Here is a 20,756-nt window from a genome sequence, read left to right on the forward strand (position 1 = left end):
GGATGCTGCCTGACCTGCTGTGCTGTTCCAGCAATAAAGTTTCAACTAGATTAATTTAGTCTGGATGAGTTGGAAGGAAGGGTCTGTTTTTTGATTAGATTCCCTAAAGTGTGGAAACAGGCCCTTCAGCTCAACAAGTACACACTGACCCTCCAAAGACTAATCCACCCAGACCCATTTCCCTACCCTATATTTACCCTTGACTAATGCACCTAACACTATGGGCAATTTAGCATGGCCAATTCATCCAACCTACACATCTTTGGACTGTGGGAGGAAACCTGCATAAACACAGGAAGAGTGTTCAAACTCCACACAGACAATCCGCCCAAGGCTGGAATCAAACCTGGGTCCCTGCTGATGTGAGGCAGCAGTGCTAACCACTGAGCCACTGTAATTATGCTCAAAAAAAGGAAATTGCTGGAAAAGCTGAGCAAGTCTGATTTCTCATTTTGGGTTCAGTGACCCTCAGAATTTTGTTTCTGATTTCCAGCATCTGCAGTTATTTCAGTTTTTACTCAGCAATTTAATTCAATGCTCTGAGCTCCTCCCATTGTAGTAGTGTGGTTAGTTCTGATGTTCAACATATTAAATGGGTCAACTGAAAAGGAGCTAAATTCAGTATGGCTGACTTTTAATTGCCCTTTAGGGATGCTGGCCCAGCCAGTGATGCCCATAACCTGTGAATGAATAAAAGAAATTCTGGAATTGGTCACACGTAGGCCCACAGCAGAGACTCACAACCCTGAGGAGATGTGAGTAAATTCTGAAGGTTGCAGTTGCTAAGGGAAAGATAGTGAATTAGTCATTCACTGACAGGTTTCAAGGTATAGGGAAAGGCTGAATAGGCTGGGGCTATTCACTGGACTGGAGAAATGGGCAATGGCAACATTGATGATGAGTAAATCCTTGGAATTACCCCTGCCCAGCATGAACCTTGGTCACACAATGGAAGTTTAAACACAGTGCTAACATGTCACGTCACAGATAAGCTGTAGTGGACTGGGATCGCTCCCCCATATAATCCTCAGTCATCTTCCACAGTGACTTTGTTTCCTGTGCTCTATTTCCATATTCTACGATTCATTTGTGCCCAGAAATAAATTGTTCTGTGTTTTGAAAATCCACAAGACTGAGGATCCACAGCTCTCTTGGGTGGCAATTCCGAAGATCCACCTGGATGATGAAGACATTTCTCCTCATGTCAGTTCAAAAGGGCTGATCCTATATTGTGAGACGGTGCCCCCTGGTTGTAGATGCTACGGTCACCAAAATCTAGCCATGAAAGAGAGTAGGATGAGGAACTGTTCCAAGAACAAAAATAGGCATTGATGTGATAACATCGTACATAGGGTGTGTGATGGCGAGAGATAGAGTGATAGACCCACAGAGTTGTACAGCACAGAAACAGACCTTTTAGTCCAACTTGTCCAATCCAACCAGCTATCCTAAATTAATCTAGTCCCATTTGCCAGCATTTGGCCCATATTCCTCTAAACACTTTCCTTTTATGCCCTTTAAATGGTGTAATTGTATCAACCTCCACCACTTCCTCTTGGTAGCTCATTCCAAACACGCACCAGCCTCTGCATGAAAACTTTGCCTCTTAGGTCGCTTTTAAATTTTTCCCTCTCATCTCAAAGCTTTGCCCTGTACTGTTGGACTCCTCAACCCTGGCAAAAGACCTTGGCTATTCACCATATCCATGCCCGTCATGATTTTATGAACTTCTTTAAGGTCACCCCCTCAGCCTCCGACACTCCAGGGAAAATAGCCCCAGCCTATTCAGCCTCTCCCTGTAACTCAAACTCTCCAAACCCAGCAACTTCCTTGTAAATGTTTTCTGAACCCTTTTAAGTTTAACAACAACCTTCCTGTAGCTGGGAGACCAGAATTAAATGCAATATTCCAACAGTGGCCTAACCAATGACCTGTGTAGCTGCGACATGACTTCCCAAGGGATTGAGAGAGTGAATGCTAATTCTCACAGTTTGGTGCATCAGTTTCATGGGGATTAATAGATTTGCTTGTATTGGTTGAACCATAACAGGGAAAGTTTCTGCATGCAAATCACTATGGAATGCAACACCACAAGTAGCTATTGAGGCCAGCATTTTGAGGGAAGTAATGAATTTTCTCTATGGTGTAACCAGCAGCTGAACCCAAAAAACGTTCTTGTTTCCATGGCTATTTTTTTCAATATCAAGTAATGCCCGAAAGGCAATGGGAGGAGAGCACTTGCAAATGAGGAATAATCAAATGTGTACCCCTGGAAGATTGCAGGATTCTGGGACAAAACTAATCGTATGGATTTGGAACAGAACATGATCAATTTTATGATCAACTGAGATATTTCATCTTGAATTGGTGAGCTCTCTTCTACTCTTGTTCTCATTTAATTTCTGTTCTTGAAGCACCAAGAGTTAGCCTCTGACCACTGAGCAACTGACCGAGTCATTTGAGTGATTTGGTTGGTAGCTTTGATGGTGGTTGGCAGCTTTACAGTCTTCCTGGTGAATAAAATGTAGCTGAAAAAAAAGTTAAGGTTCCTCACTAAGAGCAAGTCATGTTGGGGCTTGGTGGAGTGAGTCTCACTGGAAGGTGAGTGGGCTTTTCTCATTGCGGTGACATGTCACAGTGGCTCAGCGGTTAGCACAGCTGTCTCACAGTACCAGGAACATGGGTTCGAACCTATCCTCGGGCAACTGTATGAAGTTTGCACATTCTCCTCATGTCTGTGTGGGTTTGCTCTGGGTGCTCGGGTTCCCCCCCACCTCCCGATTCCAAAGATGTGCAGGTTACATGGATTGGCCCTGCTAAATTGCCCATGGTGACCAGAGATGTATAGGCTAGGTGGGTTGGCCATGGGAAATGTAGGGTTATGGAACCAAGTAGTGCGGTTGGTCCAGGTGGGATGATCTTCAGAGGACTCAAGGTGATCCTCGCCAGGAGGGACTTGGTGCAAGTACACAGGCAGCAGCGACAGTAGCTGCTCGGGTGTTTGGTAGGCACTGGCCTTCAAATGCTGAGAAGCTGGGGCTGATTCACTGTCTGTCATTGCTGAAACACTGTATCTGTCTGCCTCGATACCTGGGTTGGCATCTGCCAGGGAAAGCCACGCCCTGCACCTATTGCCCTGATGATGGAGGGCTGGATGAGAATGGGTCCTGGTCCTCCCCCCTCACAAGGAGAGGTACTGAGCCAGATGTGGAAGTCACACACAGCTCCCTCGACTACCTCCACATTGCCTAGCCTCTCTCCAACGTTTGGAAGTTCATCACAGGGGCTTGGCTGTTGGTATGGACAACATCTAATAGGCTGGAGGACAATGTGAACGTCCAGTGAATGGTAAGTGCTGTAATTGTGAATGTCAATTGAGAACTTGTAGTTCCCTGACCCAAGGGAGGGAGTTATGATGAGGTGATCAATGCTGTGATGACTGTCTTGCCACCCGATTCCTGACCTTGGGTGGCATGGTGGCTCAGTGGTTAGCACTGCTGCCTCACAGCACCAGGGACCCAGGTTCGATTCCAGCCTCGGGCAATTGTCTGCGTGGCATTTGCACATTCTCCCCGTGTCTGCGTGGGTTACCTCCCACGATCTAAAGATGTGTAGGTTAGGTAAATTTGCCATGCTAAATTGTGCATAGTGTTCAGGGATGTGTAACTCAGGTGCATTAGCCTGGGGTAACTGCAGAGTAGTAGGGGAATGGGTGTGGGTGGGTTACTCTTTGGAGGGTCGCTCTGTTTCCACATGTAGGGATTCTATGATTCTTGTAAACTCATGGTAAGATTCCACTCTTTGTGAATGGAGAATTTAGGTCAATTATCACAATTCGTTTGAAAGGTGGCTGGGAGGAGGCCTGAGAAGGTGCAGGGGATATTTACCAGAATGCTTCCAGGGATATGAAGCACTTTAGCTATGAGGTAAGCTTAGAGGATTTGACTTTTCACATTACAGTATAGAGTCAAAGTTAAAATCAGATCAGCTATTACCTTATTGAGTAGTGGAGTAGGCTTTAAGGGCCAAGTGATTCACTCTTGTTCTTATGTTTGTTCTGCAGCAGGTGGGCAGGAAGCAGGAGTACCTCTGTTGGAGGTCTCTATGCCTTCTGGGGGGAATACCCCCAAGTTGATACCACCCTCTGTGTTTCCCTCCATCCCCCTCTCCAACCGCAGTTGGGTCTCCAGTTGTGGTTAATCTGAAGTCCCAGGATTTATTTCACAGAGGTATCCATTTTCACTTCCACCTCGAACTGCCAGTTATCCTGGCTGTCTATGGCAGGGCTTCCTAGCCCTGTGGGGCTGAAAGCCTATACTCATCCCATTTATTCTGCTGCCAGTCTACTATTAGAACATAGAACAGTATAGGCCCTTCAGCCCTTGATGTTGTTCTGACCTTTTATCCTACTCTAAGATCAGACTAACCTACATACCCTTCATTATACTATCTTCAAGAGTCAGTTAAATGTCCCTAATGTCACTGACTCTACTACCACTGCTGGCAGTGCATTCCACGCACCTATCACTCTCTGTGTAAAGAACCGACCTCTGACATCACCCCTAAATCTTCCTCCAAATTGTGTCTCCATGTGATAGACTTTTCCACCCAGGGAAAATGTCATTGTTGGAGGGCAGCCAGCTTTCACGTTGGCAAGGCAGTGGTTAAACAGTCCCGTTGTAAAATCTACCCAAACAGTTCCTTGTTTACTCTGGACACTGCTGCATCTCATAATGATCAACCTCTGGGGTATTTGCTGCTGGTGTGGTCGAAAGTAATTTCAAATCTTGGTATAATGACTTCAGTATTGATTTGAATTGATCAAAACTGTGGTCTTCTTGTTTGTAGTCTCAGTGGACATGTCAGGTCAGCCCTGTGAGGGTGCACTGTGGAATGTCATCTGGGAGACTGAAAGCGGCAGTTGTCAACTTTGATATTACAATTCATTTCCTGTTAGCTGTATAAATGGCATATTATAAGTTCATCAGGGTCAAGGATTCACTCGGAAAGCTGTAGTCATTTGGAAGGACAGAACTTAAGTGAAGGATTTCAAAAAGGTGTGTTTTTTTCAGCAATATTCAGAAATTAATCTTATATTCCACAGTTATCCTGCCCTTCAGTAATATTTGTCAGTTCCCCTTGATCTGTAACCCGGTATCTCCACAAATCGATTACAGATCGATTCCTGATCATTGATTTCTTCAGCTTTCTGAATTTAAGGAAAATCCTTTGCCTTTCGCAAGCTCAGTTCAGCAGCTAATTGCAAGCAGCTCGCAAACATTTTCGTTAATACTTTTAACGTTACCTCGTTCATCAAAGTTAAAATCATTCGAAACTTTCTGAAGCCAAAAGAGAAAAAGGCAGGAGATTAGTCCGTAACTACTTGTAGAAAAGTGAAAGTATCGACTTCTTTTTTCATTGTCCGATTGCAAAAATGTTAATGCGTATTTATTGTCCATCCATCCAATCTTGTAACATTACCAGCGACTTAACAATGGACAGAAGTCTTAATAATACCCACATATGATGATGATAGCCATTTTCCTGTGTTAATGTTCAAATTTATGTAGGTTTATCGATGCTTTGCTTTTCATTCCTGGAACTGCACTTCCTATACATTTAATCAGGACACTATCTGCTGGTGTCTTAGCAGTTTCCCCACTGTAGCTGAGATATCGCTGTTCTATGCACTCAGATTTTCTGCTCCTGTGCTAGGGCAAGTTATTCATAGAACATTACAGCGCAGTACAGGCCCTTTGGGCCTCGATGTTGCGCTGACCTGTGAAATTAATCTGATGCCCATCTAACCTAATTAACCATAAGTACATCCAGGGTCCATTAAACTAATACATCGCAGCAAGCAGGATTTGAACCTGTGCAGGGAAACCCCACGGGATTTTAAGTCCAACACCCTAACCACTCAGCCATTGCTGCTATCTCTTTAAAAAGCCAGGCTCTCTAGATTTAAAGGCTATGCAAAGTGTAGGGAAATTGTTGCAGAATGTTTTGCCTGCTGATCGATTCCACCTGTAATATAGCAACCCCTTGATTTTGCAAGTTGCATATGTGGAGACCAAAATGAGCAATCATCCCAGACAGTTACTGAAGAAATTACTTGGGTCTGGCCATCAATAAAGATCAGAACTGTTTTTATACCATCCCACAGCAAAGCTGAACAACTAATGCAGAGTGAATCCGCCCAGACATTCCAGCAGTCTCCTACATTTGCCAAATCTTAATGCACACATCCACACTTACTAGTCTTCCTCAAGAGTGGACCACAAGATGTAGGAGCAGAATTAGTGATTTATCTGGACTTCAGTAAGGCATTTGACAAGGCCTCTCAAGGCAGCCGCAAGCAAGGTTAGCTCACGTGGAACACAGGGAGTACTAGCCAGTTGGATACAAAACTGCCTCAAAGGTAGAAATTCAATACCCATGAGGATGGACTCAACCGGATCCTGGGTTCATGTCACACTACAGGTGACCCCACTACACTATAGACTCTTACACATACACATAAACCCTTAGATATTCACACAGACCCTCTCTCATACATATGTTCTCTTTCAGTCACAAGCTTATACTCTACCATATGTGCGCGCACACAGACTTGCTCTCTCTCCCACACATGCTTGTACATATAAGTCTATGGGGTGCATTTGCAGATATGTTCTATTTTGCTCAAAAAGCACAAACAATCTGCAGGTAGTCAATCCATGTGACATTTTATAAATTTCTGATGAAGGGCATATGCCCGAAAAGTTGATTCTCCTTGGATGCTGCCTGACCTGCTGTGCTTTTCCAGCACTACACTGGACATTTTATAACTTCCTACTTTGGAAATAGAACCAGTCTGACTCAAGATTGGGATACAGACAGACTCTAACCTCACACCTTTAATACATTGTCTGAGCTGAGACGTCACCTTTTTTAAATAAAACCTTGAGTTATCTCAGGAATGTGACTTGAAAGGAGATCTGGGATTACATATTAAAGAAACCTGCAATCCATTCTAAAAGATGAAAAATGTAACAGCAATCTAGGTTTGTTCAATATATCATATCAGTTGCATGACACTATGATCTTGCGTCTTATGATCCTACTCCACTAGCTACCTGACCAAGGAGCAGTGGTCCAAAAGCTAGTGCTTCCTGTTGGACTATAACCTGGTGTTGTGGAATTTTTAACATTATCCAAGGTAGAAGACAGTGGAAAGGCTTTTCAGACTGGAGGTCTGTGACCAGCGGTGTGCCACAAGGACCAGTGCTGGGTCCACTGCTTTTCATCATTTATATAAATTATTTGGATGTGAACATAGGAGGTTTGTTAGTAAGCTTGCAGATGACACCAAAATTGGAAGTGTAGTGGACAGCAAAGAAGGTTACCTCAGATTCCAATGGGGTCGTGATCAGACCGGCCAATGGGCCGGTTTAATTTAGATAAATGTGAGGTGCAGCATTTTGGAAAGGCAAATTAGGGCAGGACTTATACACTTAATGGTAAGGTCCTGGGGAGTGTTGCTGAACAAAGAAACCTTGGAGTGTAGGTTCATAGTTCCTTTAAAGTAGAGTCGCAAGTCGATAGGATAGTGAAGAAGGTGTTTGATATGCTTTCCTTTGTTCGTCAGAGTATTGAGTACAGGAGCTGGGAGGTCATGTTGTGGCTGTACAGGACATTGGTTAGGCCACTTTTGGAATATTGCGTATAGTTCTGGTCTCCTTCCTATCGGAGAGATGTTGTGAAACTTGAAAGGGTTCAGAAAAGATTTACAAGGATGTTGCCAGGGTTGGAGAATTTGATCTATAGGGAGAGGTTGAATAGGCTGGGGCTGTTTTCCCTGGAGCATCGGAGGCTGAGGGGTGACCTTAAAGAGGTTTACAAAATCACGAGGGACATGGATAGGATAAATAGACAAGTTCTTTTCCCTGGGGTGGGGGGAGTCCAGAACTAGAGGGCATAAGTTTTAGGTGAGAGGGAGAAGATGTAAAAGGGACCTAAGGGGTGACATTTTACACAGAGGGTGGTGCGAGGATGGAATGAGCTGCCAGAGGAAGTGGTGGAGGCTGGTACAATTATAGCATTTAAAAGGCATCTGGATGGGTATGTGAATAGGGAGGGTTTGGAGGGATATGGGCCAAGTGCTGGCAAATGAGACTAGTTTAGGATATCTGGTCGGCATGGACGAGTTGAACTGAAGGGCCTGTTTCCGTGCTGTACATCTCAATGGCTTTATGTCTCTAGTTCCTTCAGCCCATCAAATCTGTTCTGCAATTTAGTGAGATCATAATCCTCAACTACACCCTCCTTCCCCATAGCCCTCGATTCCCTGACTGATTTACATACTGATTGAGTTCCATTCTTGATTTTTGGTAGACATGTAGGTGAACTGCTAGCTATCACAATGCCGTCCTCCCAGTAACAGGAGATAGGGACAGTCTTCAGTGTGGAGCAGTGTAAAGGCATCCATTGATGGTCTTGCACCAGGACCTTGACCACTATGATCATGTAGTCTTTGCTGATGGGGACACTCTCTTCCTGCCTGTCTCTTAGCTCTTGGCCAGACATAGTCATTGGGTGAGGAATATCAGCCACAACAGGAACAACTTGCATTTATAGAGTGCTCCTAAGTGATAGAACATGCTACGGTAGTTCACTGGAGTGAGATTAAACAGAATTTGACACTTTGCCACACAAAAGGCAATATTACAAGAAGTGACCAAAAGCTTTATTAAAGAATTAGGTTCTGAGGAGCATCTTAGAGAAGGTGAAAGATGCAGCTTGCAGGATAATCTCTTCAAAAAACCTGCAATCATGTGAAACAAAGCTGATGTTTCAGCTAATATTTGTGTCCCATTCAAAATCCATGAATGTAAATCAGGTGCAGCCTCTGGGTCAAATATAAGAATTTGGGTGCCTTTCTAAATTAAACACTTTGTGCAGAAGGAGATCAAGCATCACCAAAATATTTCCAACCCCTGCAACACCACACTCTTCTCTTTAGCCCTAAGTGAGGAATTTCTAACCAAAGGCATCTAATGGTTGACAATGAATTCCTGCCTGTATCATTCTATTGTTAATATAATTTGCGCAGTAGGTCATTCAACATCTATCACCTCAATAACATCCAACAAAATTGTCCATCAGATTAGTTTGTTCAGATATTTAGATATACTTTTATATACTTTTTTATATATAGGATATACTTTTTTATTTCAGTTATATTGAGATGTTTGTTTGTACGTGTTTAGATTTTTACGTTGTACCTGAGATTCTCTGTACTGCTGTATTAGCAGTCTCTTATAGGGAGAGGACACACAGGGTATGGACCATTTTGACAAGCAGCACCTAACTATTGCAATTTATTTTGCCTATTCCTGGTGGACTATCCCCATAGATTTGAGATTTGTCCACATGATGGCAGTATTGTAACATTCACTTGAATTCAGACTTGTAATTTAGATTAGATTAGATTCCCTACGTTAAGATTTTCATTAAACGGGAGGGGAAGGGGGTTAAAAAAAGAGGCTTGGATCGATAGCACAAATCGATAATGAACTAAGATCAGTGGTAAACCATTGTTTTGTCAAATTAATTATGAAAAGTGCACAAACAACTCCACTGAATGGGAGGTTGCACAGACAATGGGTACAATACCCTAACATGGCAAGAGTAACGGTTGACTCAGACTTGGCAATCACAAAGCTGACAGTCTTCACCATCATTCCCCAGGGTACATCTGGCAGTACCGTCTGGTGTCCACAATTACACAGCTGAACCCAGAGATCCAGGAGTAATGTCAGTGTTTGCTGTTCATCCACATGGTGCAATGTTAAAGGTGCCCTCAGATTAAATCACTTGAACCAATGAGAATTTGCTTCAGTGTCAAAACATTGAAAATGTTATCCCTTTGTTGAATGAGGAATAGCCAGGTCTTTAACAGACTAAATTCTTCATTATAGAGTCATAAAGTCTTACATTACAGAAACAGACCACTCAACCTCACCAACCAGACATCGCAATCTGACCAAGCCCTGTTTGCCAACATTTGGCCCATATCCCTCTAAACCCTTCCTTTCATATACCCACTCCTGTGGTGGAAACTACATTTAAAAAGCATCTGGGTGGGTATATGGATAGGAAGAGCCAAATGATGGCAAATGGGACTGGGTCAGATTGGGGTGTCTGGTTGGCATGGACGAGTTGGAACGAAGGATCTGTTTCCATGCCTTATGACTCTATGACTCCAGTGCCAGGAATTGGCCTTGACTGGTGTTGCAGACTGGCACATTCCAAGGTGGAGGACTAATTGCTGAGGAAGAGGCTTAGTGCGGAAAGGTCACTGTCTATAGCCTGCCTATAAACACTGAGGGGCTGGACACGGAAGAACTCCTAGGTTCTATGCTTTACAAAGAACTTACATTGTGAATGAAGACATGAAAAAACATTGTGAGGAGCCTCAGAAGTGTAGGTTCTGTTGGACTGAAGAAAACAGAAGTGCACAGCAAGCTCTCAAAAACAACAGTACGATAACCGCCTGATCATCTGTTCAAGCGATATTGCTCAATTATAAATGTTAGCTCAGGAGACTGAAGATAAGTAACCTGTTCTTCTCGAGAATTGTTGAGCATTTTCCCAATCACTAAAAGAAAATACTTTGTGAAGAGATTACAAGACATTGAGCATGTCTTAACATACTGAGAGTTAACAAACTGAGAGCTAGTGCAGGATTGATGCATGCAATGTGAAACTTTTAAATTAAAATCCTCCACTAGATTCTGGTGGCTGACTATCAGGTGGCAATCTCAGTAATGCCAAGGATTTGTTTTGCATTTTGACAAAACATTTACAGCTACTAACAGTAAAGTCATAAAATACAGGAAATTAAACATTGTTCCCAGCATGGTCTGTGAATGGAAGTATCAAAGAAATAAGGCAATTCATCTGGAATTCAGTTTTCCACTAGATTTAATAATAAATCAAATAAATAATAAGACTTTGCAGCATACACTTCAATATCACTGGATACAGTGCCATGAACTATTGTTTACATACAGAAAGAGGAATTACAGGAACTATTTGCCAGATGAAGGTAAGGCTTTAAAATTGTAGGTTACATCTACAACAACTTTCTTTTATACTGTGTCTTTAACATAACGAAACATTGCAAAGTGCTTCAAAGGAAATATTAGGGAAATTGATACAGAGACAAAGAGAGACATATGTTGTTTAAATTGTTAATGAGACATGGGCATCACTGGCTGAGCCATTCCCAGTTCTTCTTGAGAAGGTGGTGATAACATGTGCTGTAGGTTGACCCACATTGCCCTTAGGAAGAGAATTCCAGGATTTTGATCCAGCGACAGTGAAGGAACATGATATTTCTAAGTCAGGATGTTAAGTGAGATGGACTTAAGTGAGATGGACAGGATATAGGTGGTGGTGTTCTCACATCGAACAATTCTTCTGCCGCCTTCGCCTACTTCTTCAACCCCAGGACTCTCGCCCACCCTCTGACAACCCCTTCTCCTGCCTCCAACACACCCCATCCACCTGGACACCCTGTGCTGGCCTCTTACCCGCCCTCGATCTTTTCATAGCCAACTGCAGCCGCGACATTAACCGCCTCAACTTCTCCACCCCCCCTCTCACCCACTCCAACCTCTCACCCTCGGAACGTGCAGCCCTCCACTCCCTCCGTTCCAACCCCTACCTCACTATCAAACCGGCAGACAAGGGAGGTGCGGTAGTAGTTTGGCGCACCGACCTTTACACCGGTGAGGCTAAACGCCAGCTCGCGGACACCTCCTCCTACTGCCCCCTTGACCATGACCCCACCTCCCACCACCAAACCATCATCTCCCAGACCATCCAGAACCTCATCACCTCAGGGGATCTCCCATCCACCGCCTCCAACCTCATAGTCCCACAACCCTGCACCGCCCGCTTCTACCTCCTGCCCAATATCCACAAACCTGACTGCCCCGGCCGACCCATTGTCTCAGCCTGCTCCTGCCCCACCGAACTCATCTCGGCATACCTCGAGACGGTCCTGTCCCCCTTAGTCCAAGAACTCCCCACCTACGTTCGGGACACCACCCACGCCCTCCACCTCCTCCATGATTTTCGCATCCCTGGTCCCCAACGCCTTGTCTTCACCATGGACATCCAGTCCCTGTACACCTCCATTCCCCCATCATGAAGGACTCAAAGCCCTCCGCTTCTTCCTTTCCCGCCGTACCAACCAGTACCATTCCACTGACACTCTCCTCTGAATGACTGAACTGGTCCTCATCCTGAACAACTTCTCTTTCCAATCCTCCCACTTCCTCCAAACCAAAGGAGTAGCCATGGGCACCCGCATGGGCCCCAGCTACGCCTGTCTCTTCGTAGGATATGTGGAACAGTCCATCTTCCGCAGCTACAGTGGCACCACCCCCCACCTTTTCCTCTGCTACATCGATGACTGTATCGGCGCTGCCTCGTGCTCCCACGAGGAGGTTGAACAGTTCATCCACTTTACCAACACCTTCCACCCCGACCTCAAATTCACCTGGACCGTCTCAGACTCCTCCCTCCCCTTCCTAGACCTTTCCATTTCTATCTCGGGCAACCGAATCAACACGGACATTTACTATAAACCGACCAACTCCCACAGCTACCTAGACTACACCTCCTCCCAACCTGCCCCCTGTAAAAACGCCATCCCATATTCCCAATTCCTTCGTCTCTGCCGCATCTGCTCCCAGGAGGACCAGTTCCAAATCCGTACAACCCAGATGGCCTCCTTCTTCAAGGACCGCAATTTCCCCCCAGATGTGGTCGACGATGCCCTCCACCGCATCTCTTCCACTTCCCGCTTCTCCGCACTTGAGCCCCGCCCCTCCAACCGCCACCAGGACAGAACCCCACTGGTCCTCACCATCACCCCACAAACCTCCATATACATCGTATCATCCGCCGTCATTTCCGCCACCTCCAAAAGGATCCCACCACGAGGGATATATTTCCCTCCCCTTCCCTAACAGCGTTCCGAAAAGAGCACTCCCTCCGTGACTCCCTCATCAGGTCCACACCTCCCACCAACCCAACCTCCACTCCCGGCACCTTCCCCTGCAACCGCAAGAAATGCAAAACATGCGCCCACACCTCCCCCCTTACTTCCCTCCAAGGCCCCAAGGGATACTTCCATATCTGCCACAAATTCACCTGCACCTCCACACACATCATCTATTGCATCCGCTGCACCCGATGTGGCCTCCTCTATATTGGGGAGACAGGCCGCCTACTTGCGGAACGTTTCAGAGAACACCTCTGGGACACCCGGACCAACCAACCCAACCACCCCGTGGCTCAACACTTCAACTCTCCCTCCCACTCCATCAAGGACATGCAGGTCCTTGGACTCCTCCATCGCCAGACCATCCCTCATTCCTGAAGAAGGGCTTATGCCCGAAACGTCAATTCTCCTGCTCCTTGGATGTTGCCTGACCTGCTGCGCTTTTCCAGCAACACATTTTCAGTTCTCACGAATCTGCTTCTAGATGAAAGTGATCGTGAGTTTGGAAGGTGCTGTCGAAGGAGCCTTGGTGAATTTCTGCAGTGCATCTTGTAAACAATAAACATTGCTCTCCTGAGCATCAGTAGTCGAGGGAGTGGATGCTTGTGGCTGTGATGCCAATCAAGTGGGCTGCTTTGTCCTGGATGTTGTTGGAGCTGCACCCATCCAGGCAAGTGGGAGTACTTCATCACACTCCTGACTTGTGCCTTGTAGATGGTGAACAGGCTTTGGGGAGTCAGGAATTGAGTTACTTCCCACAGTATTCTTAGCCTCTATCAAAAAGCGTGGTGCTGGAAAATCACAGCCAGTCAGGCAGCATCCAAGGAGCAGGAGAGTTGATGTTTCAAGCAAAAGCTTTCCATCAGGATAGCACTGTTGATGACAGTTCCCATCACTTTAATAGATTGATAGGGTGATAATTGGCCAGGTTGGATTTGCCTTGCTTTTGTGTACAGGACATACCTAGGCTTTTTCCACATTGTGGGGTAGATGCCAGTGTTGGAGCTGGACTGGGAAATCTTGGCTAGGGGAGCAGCAAATCTTCAGTCCTATTGGCAGTATGTTGTCAGGGCCCATAAACTTTGCACTATCCAACAGTTTCTTGACGTGGAGCGAATCAAAGTGGCTAACACTTGATCTGTGATGCTGGGGACCTACGACGCTGAGTGGCATAGACTAAGGACAGGAATAATGCAGATAGAATTCAGAATCTTTCACCGCCCAATGGAGCACGGACTGTAGCATCCTTTAGGAAGGAAGAATTTCAAAGGACACATATATAAAGAGGGTTTCAATTAAAAACTCAGTTTGAAGGGCTAGTTTCACAAGACTGATGGGCTGAAAGGCCTTCCTCATTACTGTGATTGTCATGATCTGGTGGTCACATGGGCAATCAACCAAGTATTGTTGATTATCAGGGACCGTGGAAGTGACTTCTAAAAATAATGGCTGTGGAGTATTATGACATAAATACAATTGAATAATTTAACTGAAGGAAAATATTCTTTAAATAAATTAAGATGGCGTAACACAAAATTTTTATTTGCTATTTAAAATGGTATTTGGAGATCACATATAGCTCCACACATATCTACAACAGTCCCACATTAAATAACATTAATGTTCAATGATCAAGGGTAAACGGGGGCAGCAATTTTGTCATTATCTAACCACTGGTCCCATCTCCCTCCCTCTCTCACACTCTCTTGCAGGGATTACTGCAGGTGTTTGCACAGAATAACACAGCAAGAAGACTCTGCACAACATCAACAGTCAGAGAAGGAACTTATCTCACTGCAAGACATTTTAACGAAAAGACTGAGAAATTCGGTGACGCCTCTGGGTCTGAACCGGCCTCAGATTTCATAGTTCCTGAATTTCCGGAGCAGTTCTGAAGGAGAGTCTGCTGACCAGCGGAAATAGTCATGATAATCATTCACATTTAAAAAGCCTGCAAGAAAATAGAGATCAAACAGGTCAGAATGTGGCCCTCCTGTATTATCATTCATAACGAGTCACCGTATATTCAATAGAGAAGGCTGCACCCAGTTAGTATCTGTGCTGCATACATTATATTACATGAAAGACTTTAATGTTTACAGTCCAGACTCAATATCGAGTTCAATAACTTTAGAGCTTGAGTTCTCCCATATCCTTACTCCTACCCACAAACACCTGGCCTTGTTATCACATAGTCTGCTATTACACACAATCCATTGTCAGCCATTTTCAGTCCCATTAATAGCTATTCACCCTTCTAGACAGATCACTATCCACACCTTTGTCTGTCCAGTTGTTCTCTCTCTTTGGGCTGTATCCCCACCTATCATTTACTCCTTATTCCCTCCCTCCACCCTATCTTCAGTATATAAACCAACACTTTCCTAGCTAGCATCATTTCTGAGGAAGGGTCACTGAGGAAATGTTAACTCTGATTTCTCTCCACAGATGCTGCCAGACCTGCTGAGGTTTTCCAGCAATTTCTGTTTATGTTTTTGATTTACAGCATTCGGCTTTCCACTCAAAATTACTCTGCTCCAATGAAACATTTGTATCTGGATTAGAGCACAATTCATATTGAAATAACTTGACAGATCCCATCACTTATACTGACCATCCTTAGCTGTTGCCAGTCAGCCGTTTACAATGACTATTAACTGAGTGAGCCACGTGATTCTGTAAATTCCATGAATTTTTCACCACACGACTGTGCTTAATCCTGAAATATAATGGTCCCCTGATTGCAGATGTATTGAAGGTATTTTCCTTCCAGTGAATATTGTTATGTTGGTCTGTAGAACTGGTTGTTTCAGTTTTGCACCCCTTAATATCAGGAACACGCTGAAATATTGATATTCCTCATTTTTACTTCATGTCTCCCGCTCCTGTTTTAGTTGCCATTTCCACAGCATTTACATCCTGCTTAATCTTTAAAAATCAGTCTTTCATACTCACGTGGAGAGCTGGGGCTTTCTGAACAACTCGGGTCATCACTAGTCATTATTTTCTCTTTGGTCCCGGCACCGTCCTGATCAGCCTGTTCCTCATTGCCCTTAGACACTGGAGTCCATTCCTCCTCTGCTGGTTCTCTCTGTTCCCTTGTCTTTGCATAACCCTCTGAATGTACAGTAGGAGCCTCCAACATTGGCTCTTTCTTACCCCTCACAGCCCAGTGCATGGACTAGGAAACACAGGAAATGACAAGGTCATAATGTTTTGCCGTTATTTGCTCAGTTCACATCTTTTACATTTATTTCCCTGATATAAGATTTTTGCAACTTTACAGATCTTGTTATGATGAATAGAACTGAACTCTGAAAACTGTCCGACAATGCAGGCAACCCCCATATCCATGGGTCCTGTTTCAGTTACCTGCAGTTTACCACGGCCCCAACATATTATAGGGAACATTCCAGAACCATGGACCAGGAGGCTGCTGGGAAGGGATGTTTCCCATATAAATGAATGGGTTTGCACCTATCTGCGGTTTTGGGCATCTATGGTAGGCTTTGGAACATATCCCTCGCGGATTCGGGGAGGGGGGACTACTGTAGGAATGATCAGCCATGATTATATTGAATGGCGGTGCAGGCTCGAAGGGCTGAATGGCCTACTCCTGCACCTATTGTCTATTATCTATTGTCTACTGTATTTGAAATGTGGGTTAGATGTGATGAATTGTCACAGAGATGTGGTCTTTCACACAACTTTCATTGACAGATCTGGGTGGTGGATAATGTTCCATTTGTAATCAATTCCAACTTTCCACAGAAATACAAACATATCTTAAGGAGCTGGATGTAGGTTTTCTCGCTGAGCTGGAAGGTTCATTTCCAGCTGTTTCACCACCCTACTTGGTAACATATGGACTTCAGTAAGGCATTCAACAAGGTTCCCCATGGGAGACTGATTAGCAAAGTTAGATCTCATGGAATACAGGGAGAACTAGCCATTTGGATACAGAACTGGCTCAAAGGTAGAAGACAGAGGGTGGTGGTGGAGGGTTGTTTTTCAGACTGGAGGCCTGTGACCAGTGGAGTGCCACAAGGATCGGTGCTGGGTCCACTACTTTTTGTCATTTACATAAATGATTTGGATGCGAGCATAAGAGGTACAATTAGTACGTTTGCAGATGACACCAAAATTGGAGGTGTACTGGACAGCGAAGAGGATTACCTCAGATTACAACAGGATCTTGATCAGATAGGCCAATGGGCTGAGAAGTGGCAGATGGAGTTTAATTCAGATAAATGCGAGGTGGTGCATTTTTGGGAAAGCAAATCTTAGCAGGACTTATTCACTTAATGGTAAGGTCCTAGGGAGTGTTGCTGAACAAAGAGACCTTGGAGTACAGGTTCATAGCTCCTTGAAAGTGGATACGCAGGTAGAAAGGATAGTGAAGAAGGCGTTTGGTATGTTTTCCTTTATTGGTCAGAGTATTGAGTACAGGATTTGGGAGGTCATGTTGCAGCTGTACAGGACATTGGTTAGGCCAATGTTGGAATATTGCGTGCAATTCTGGTCTCCTTCCTATCAGAAAGATGTTGTGAAACCTGAAAGGGTTCAGAAAAGATTACAAGGATGTTGCCAGGGTTGGAGGATTTGAGCTATAGGGAGAGGCTGAACAGGCTGTGCCTGTCTTCCCTGGAGCGTTGGAGGCTGAGAGGTGACCTTATAGAGGTTAACAAAATTATGAGGGGCATGGATAGGGTAAATAGACAAAGTCTTTTCCCTGGGTTGGGGGAGTCCAGAACTAGAGGGCATAGGTTTAGGATGAGAGGGGAAAGATATAAAGAGACCTAAGGGGCAATGTTTTCACACAGACGGTTGTACGTGTATGGAATGAGCTGCCAGAGGAAGTGGTGGAGGCTGGTACAATTGCAACATTTAAGAGGCATTTGGATGGGTATATGAATAGGAAGGGTTTGGAGGGATACGGGCCAGGTACTGGCAGGTGGGACTAGATTGGGTTGGGATATCTGGTCAGCATGGACGGGTTGGACCGAAGGGTCTGTTTCCATGCTGTACATCTCTATGACTATCTTCAGTGGACCTCCAGGCAAAGCACTACTGATGATTCCTGCTTTCTATTTATATGTTTGGGTTTCAACGACATGACCCGCTCTCACTAGTATTCTTACATACAGATAAGGAAGGACACCACTTTGACTGGGAAAACACATCCATCTTAGGACAAGCCAAACAGAGACATGCATGAGAATTCTGAGAAACATGGCATTCCAACTGGAACATATCAACAAACACATCGGGTTAGACCCCATCTACCACCCCCTGAGAAAAAGAACAGGAAATTACATCACCACAGGAAATGACATCACCAACCCAAAGAAACTCAAACATATAAAGTAGAAAGCAGGAATTATCAGCAGTGCTTCACCCAGAGGCTCACTGAAGATGTTACCTAGTAGGGTGTCAAAACGTCTGGAAATGAACCTTCTAGCTCAGCGAGCAAACCTTCATCCAGAACCTCAACCTGAGCTACAAATCTTCTCAAAACCTGCTAATATCTTAAGGGGGAATATATTAAATCTGAATGCTAGATCCACTTCTAAGTTAAAATTTCCCACATTTGAATTTTTGCTTTGTTAGCCTTGAGCAGTTATACATTCTGGGTTTATCTGTCAGAGGTGATCACACTCACTGCTGGTACATTAGAAATGATCAGTTATTTCATGAGTGTCCTGTGTTTACTGCTGGTGGCAAAGGTCCAGATGCATACTCAGGTTATTGGTCTCACAAAGAATAGAAATGCTGATGGATTTCCCACACAAGGATGAGTCCGGTACATGTTAAAGACACATTTACATTGACACCTGTCAATATCACATATAGTAAACTCAATCAGCAACCCAGGACTCCATCTCACTCACACCAAAACACATCATCATACTCACACCAACACATATCAACTTACACCAACACACTCACATCATCATACACCAACACACACCAAAACACACACACACCCACCATCACAGACAAACACACTCACACCGCCACATTCAGATCATCACACTCACTCACTCTCTCACACACACACACAAAACACCACACCACCACCACACTCACACCATCACTCATTCCTTGGCAACCCTCAGTCTCCCAGCTCCCAGATTGGACAGATCCTGTTCTCTCTCCTCCTCCTTATGCAGTCGCACGCTGATGTTCTGGCCATCCACATCCTGCTGCTGGACACTGGAGCTGGGAACTTCCATTCCAGTCTGGGTGTGGTATTGTGGGCACATACAGCATGCACACACACAGATACATACATAATACGTTAATACATGAATGCAGCCATGAAATATATATTTCAGACCTTAAAACAGTTTGGTGGGCGTCACAGAACTGTTACAGTGCTGAAGGAGCCATTTGGCCCATCATAAATGCATTGGTTCTATCAGCTAGAGCCAATCACCTACTTTTTCCCTATATCCCTGCACACCATTACCATCCAAATAACCAGCCAATGCCCCTCTTGAATGCCTCCGTTAAAACTGCCTCCACCACATTTCTAGGCGGTGTATTCCACATCCTAACTACTCCCTCAGTGAAAAAGATTATTTTCACATCAGCCTTGCTTTGTTTGTCCATCACTTTAATTCAATGTCTCTCTTGTTCTCATTCCTTTTACAAGCAGGGGACAGTTTCTCCTGTTTACTTTCCCCAGCCCACTCATGATTTTGAAAACCACCAAATCTCCTCTCAGCCTTCTCCTCTCCAAGGAGAACACTCCCAATTTCTTTAATCTATCCACAGAACTGAAGTTCCTTATCCCTGAAACCATTCTTGTAAATTGTTTCTGCACTCTCTCCAGTGAATTCACATCTTTCTTGTGATGTCGTGTTTACAACTATACACAATACTCAAGCTGAGATCCAACAAGTGTCTTATAGACGTTCAACCTCACCTCCCTGCTCTTGTACTTCATGTCCATTACAGAATAGATTAGATTAGATTAGATTTGTCAGAGAGATTTATTTTACCTTGACCCACGTTAAATTTCATTAAGTTTACGGTAGTATCGCCACACTCAAAAGCATTGCAAAAGAGAGTTATTCTAAGTGTGGTCAAGTCAATGCCCCAAACCCTTATCCAATACCTTTTGATCACTGTTACAGACTTTGACTCAATAACCATTTATTGTGTAAAATTTCACCTTTCAAAGGCCTTGTGCTGTTATCTCATTCACCCAGTATTTTTAATTTATAACATTTGTTCTGATTTCCAGTTTTGGTTCTGCAGGAATATGGACTGATAGTAAATTATTGAACTTTTTATTTTATTCCTTAATTTTTCTAGTTTATTTTCAGAAGGACTTCAATGTTAACTTTTGGCTTATTTATTTATTTTCTACATATTCTATGAAGGTAACACTTAACCTTTTTTAACTTTGTTTACTTTACTACTTTGTACCTATGTTTACTACCTAGGTAACTTTGTACCATGTGTGGCGACATTATACATTTTTCACTGTACTCCTGTACTTGAGTACATTTGATAGTAAAATCTAAGTCTAAATTAGGATTGGGGGAACAAAGATGTTGAAGAAACAAACTGAAAGATATAACACTTTCCTGCAGTATTCTCCGTTCATTCTCTTTGCAGTTCCATTGTAAGAAACAGAAGGAATAATGCTCAGAGGAGTCTTGATGTAAATCTTTTTGAGGAGAAG

At 44.1% G+C, this 20,756-nt stretch overlaps 1 protein-coding gene and 1 non-coding gene across 3 annotated transcripts in view; both read right to left on the minus strand.

Moving 5' to 3' along the window:
- Nucleotides 1-5,852: 5,852 nt before the first annotated feature.
- On the minus strand, nucleotides 5,853-5,934 carry trnal-uaa (transfer RNA leucine (anticodon UAA)). Its single transcript has one exon. It is a non-coding gene; the product is annotated as a tRNA-Leu (tRNA).
- A 5,016-nt stretch (nucleotides 5,935-10,950) lies between these two features.
- The window catches only part of dnajc12 (DnaJ (Hsp40) homolog, subfamily C, member 12), a 37,642-nt gene continuing 27,836 nt past the window's right edge, over nucleotides 10,951-20,756 (minus strand). For both annotated transcript variants that reach the window (XM_043712269.2, XM_043712268.2), the window contains 2 exons: nucleotides 16,016-16,241; nucleotides 10,951-15,011 (listed from right to left, as the gene is read on the minus strand). In XM_043712269.2, coding sequence (XP_043568204.1) covers nucleotides 14,917-15,011; nucleotides 16,016-16,241 — 321 coding nt within the window. In that variant the 3' untranslated portion in view covers nucleotides 10,951-14,916. The remainder of the gene's footprint in view (nucleotides 15,012-16,015; nucleotides 16,242-20,756) is intronic.

This window comes from Chiloscyllium plagiosum, unplaced genomic scaffold (genome assembly GCF_037043375.1).
Source record: "Chiloscyllium plagiosum isolate Xiang-an unplaced genomic scaffold, Cpla_swu_hap1 HiC_scaffold_22, whole genome shotgun sequence".
NCBI lineage: Eukaryota > Metazoa > Chordata > Chondrichthyes > Orectolobiformes > Hemiscylliidae > Chiloscyllium > Chiloscyllium plagiosum.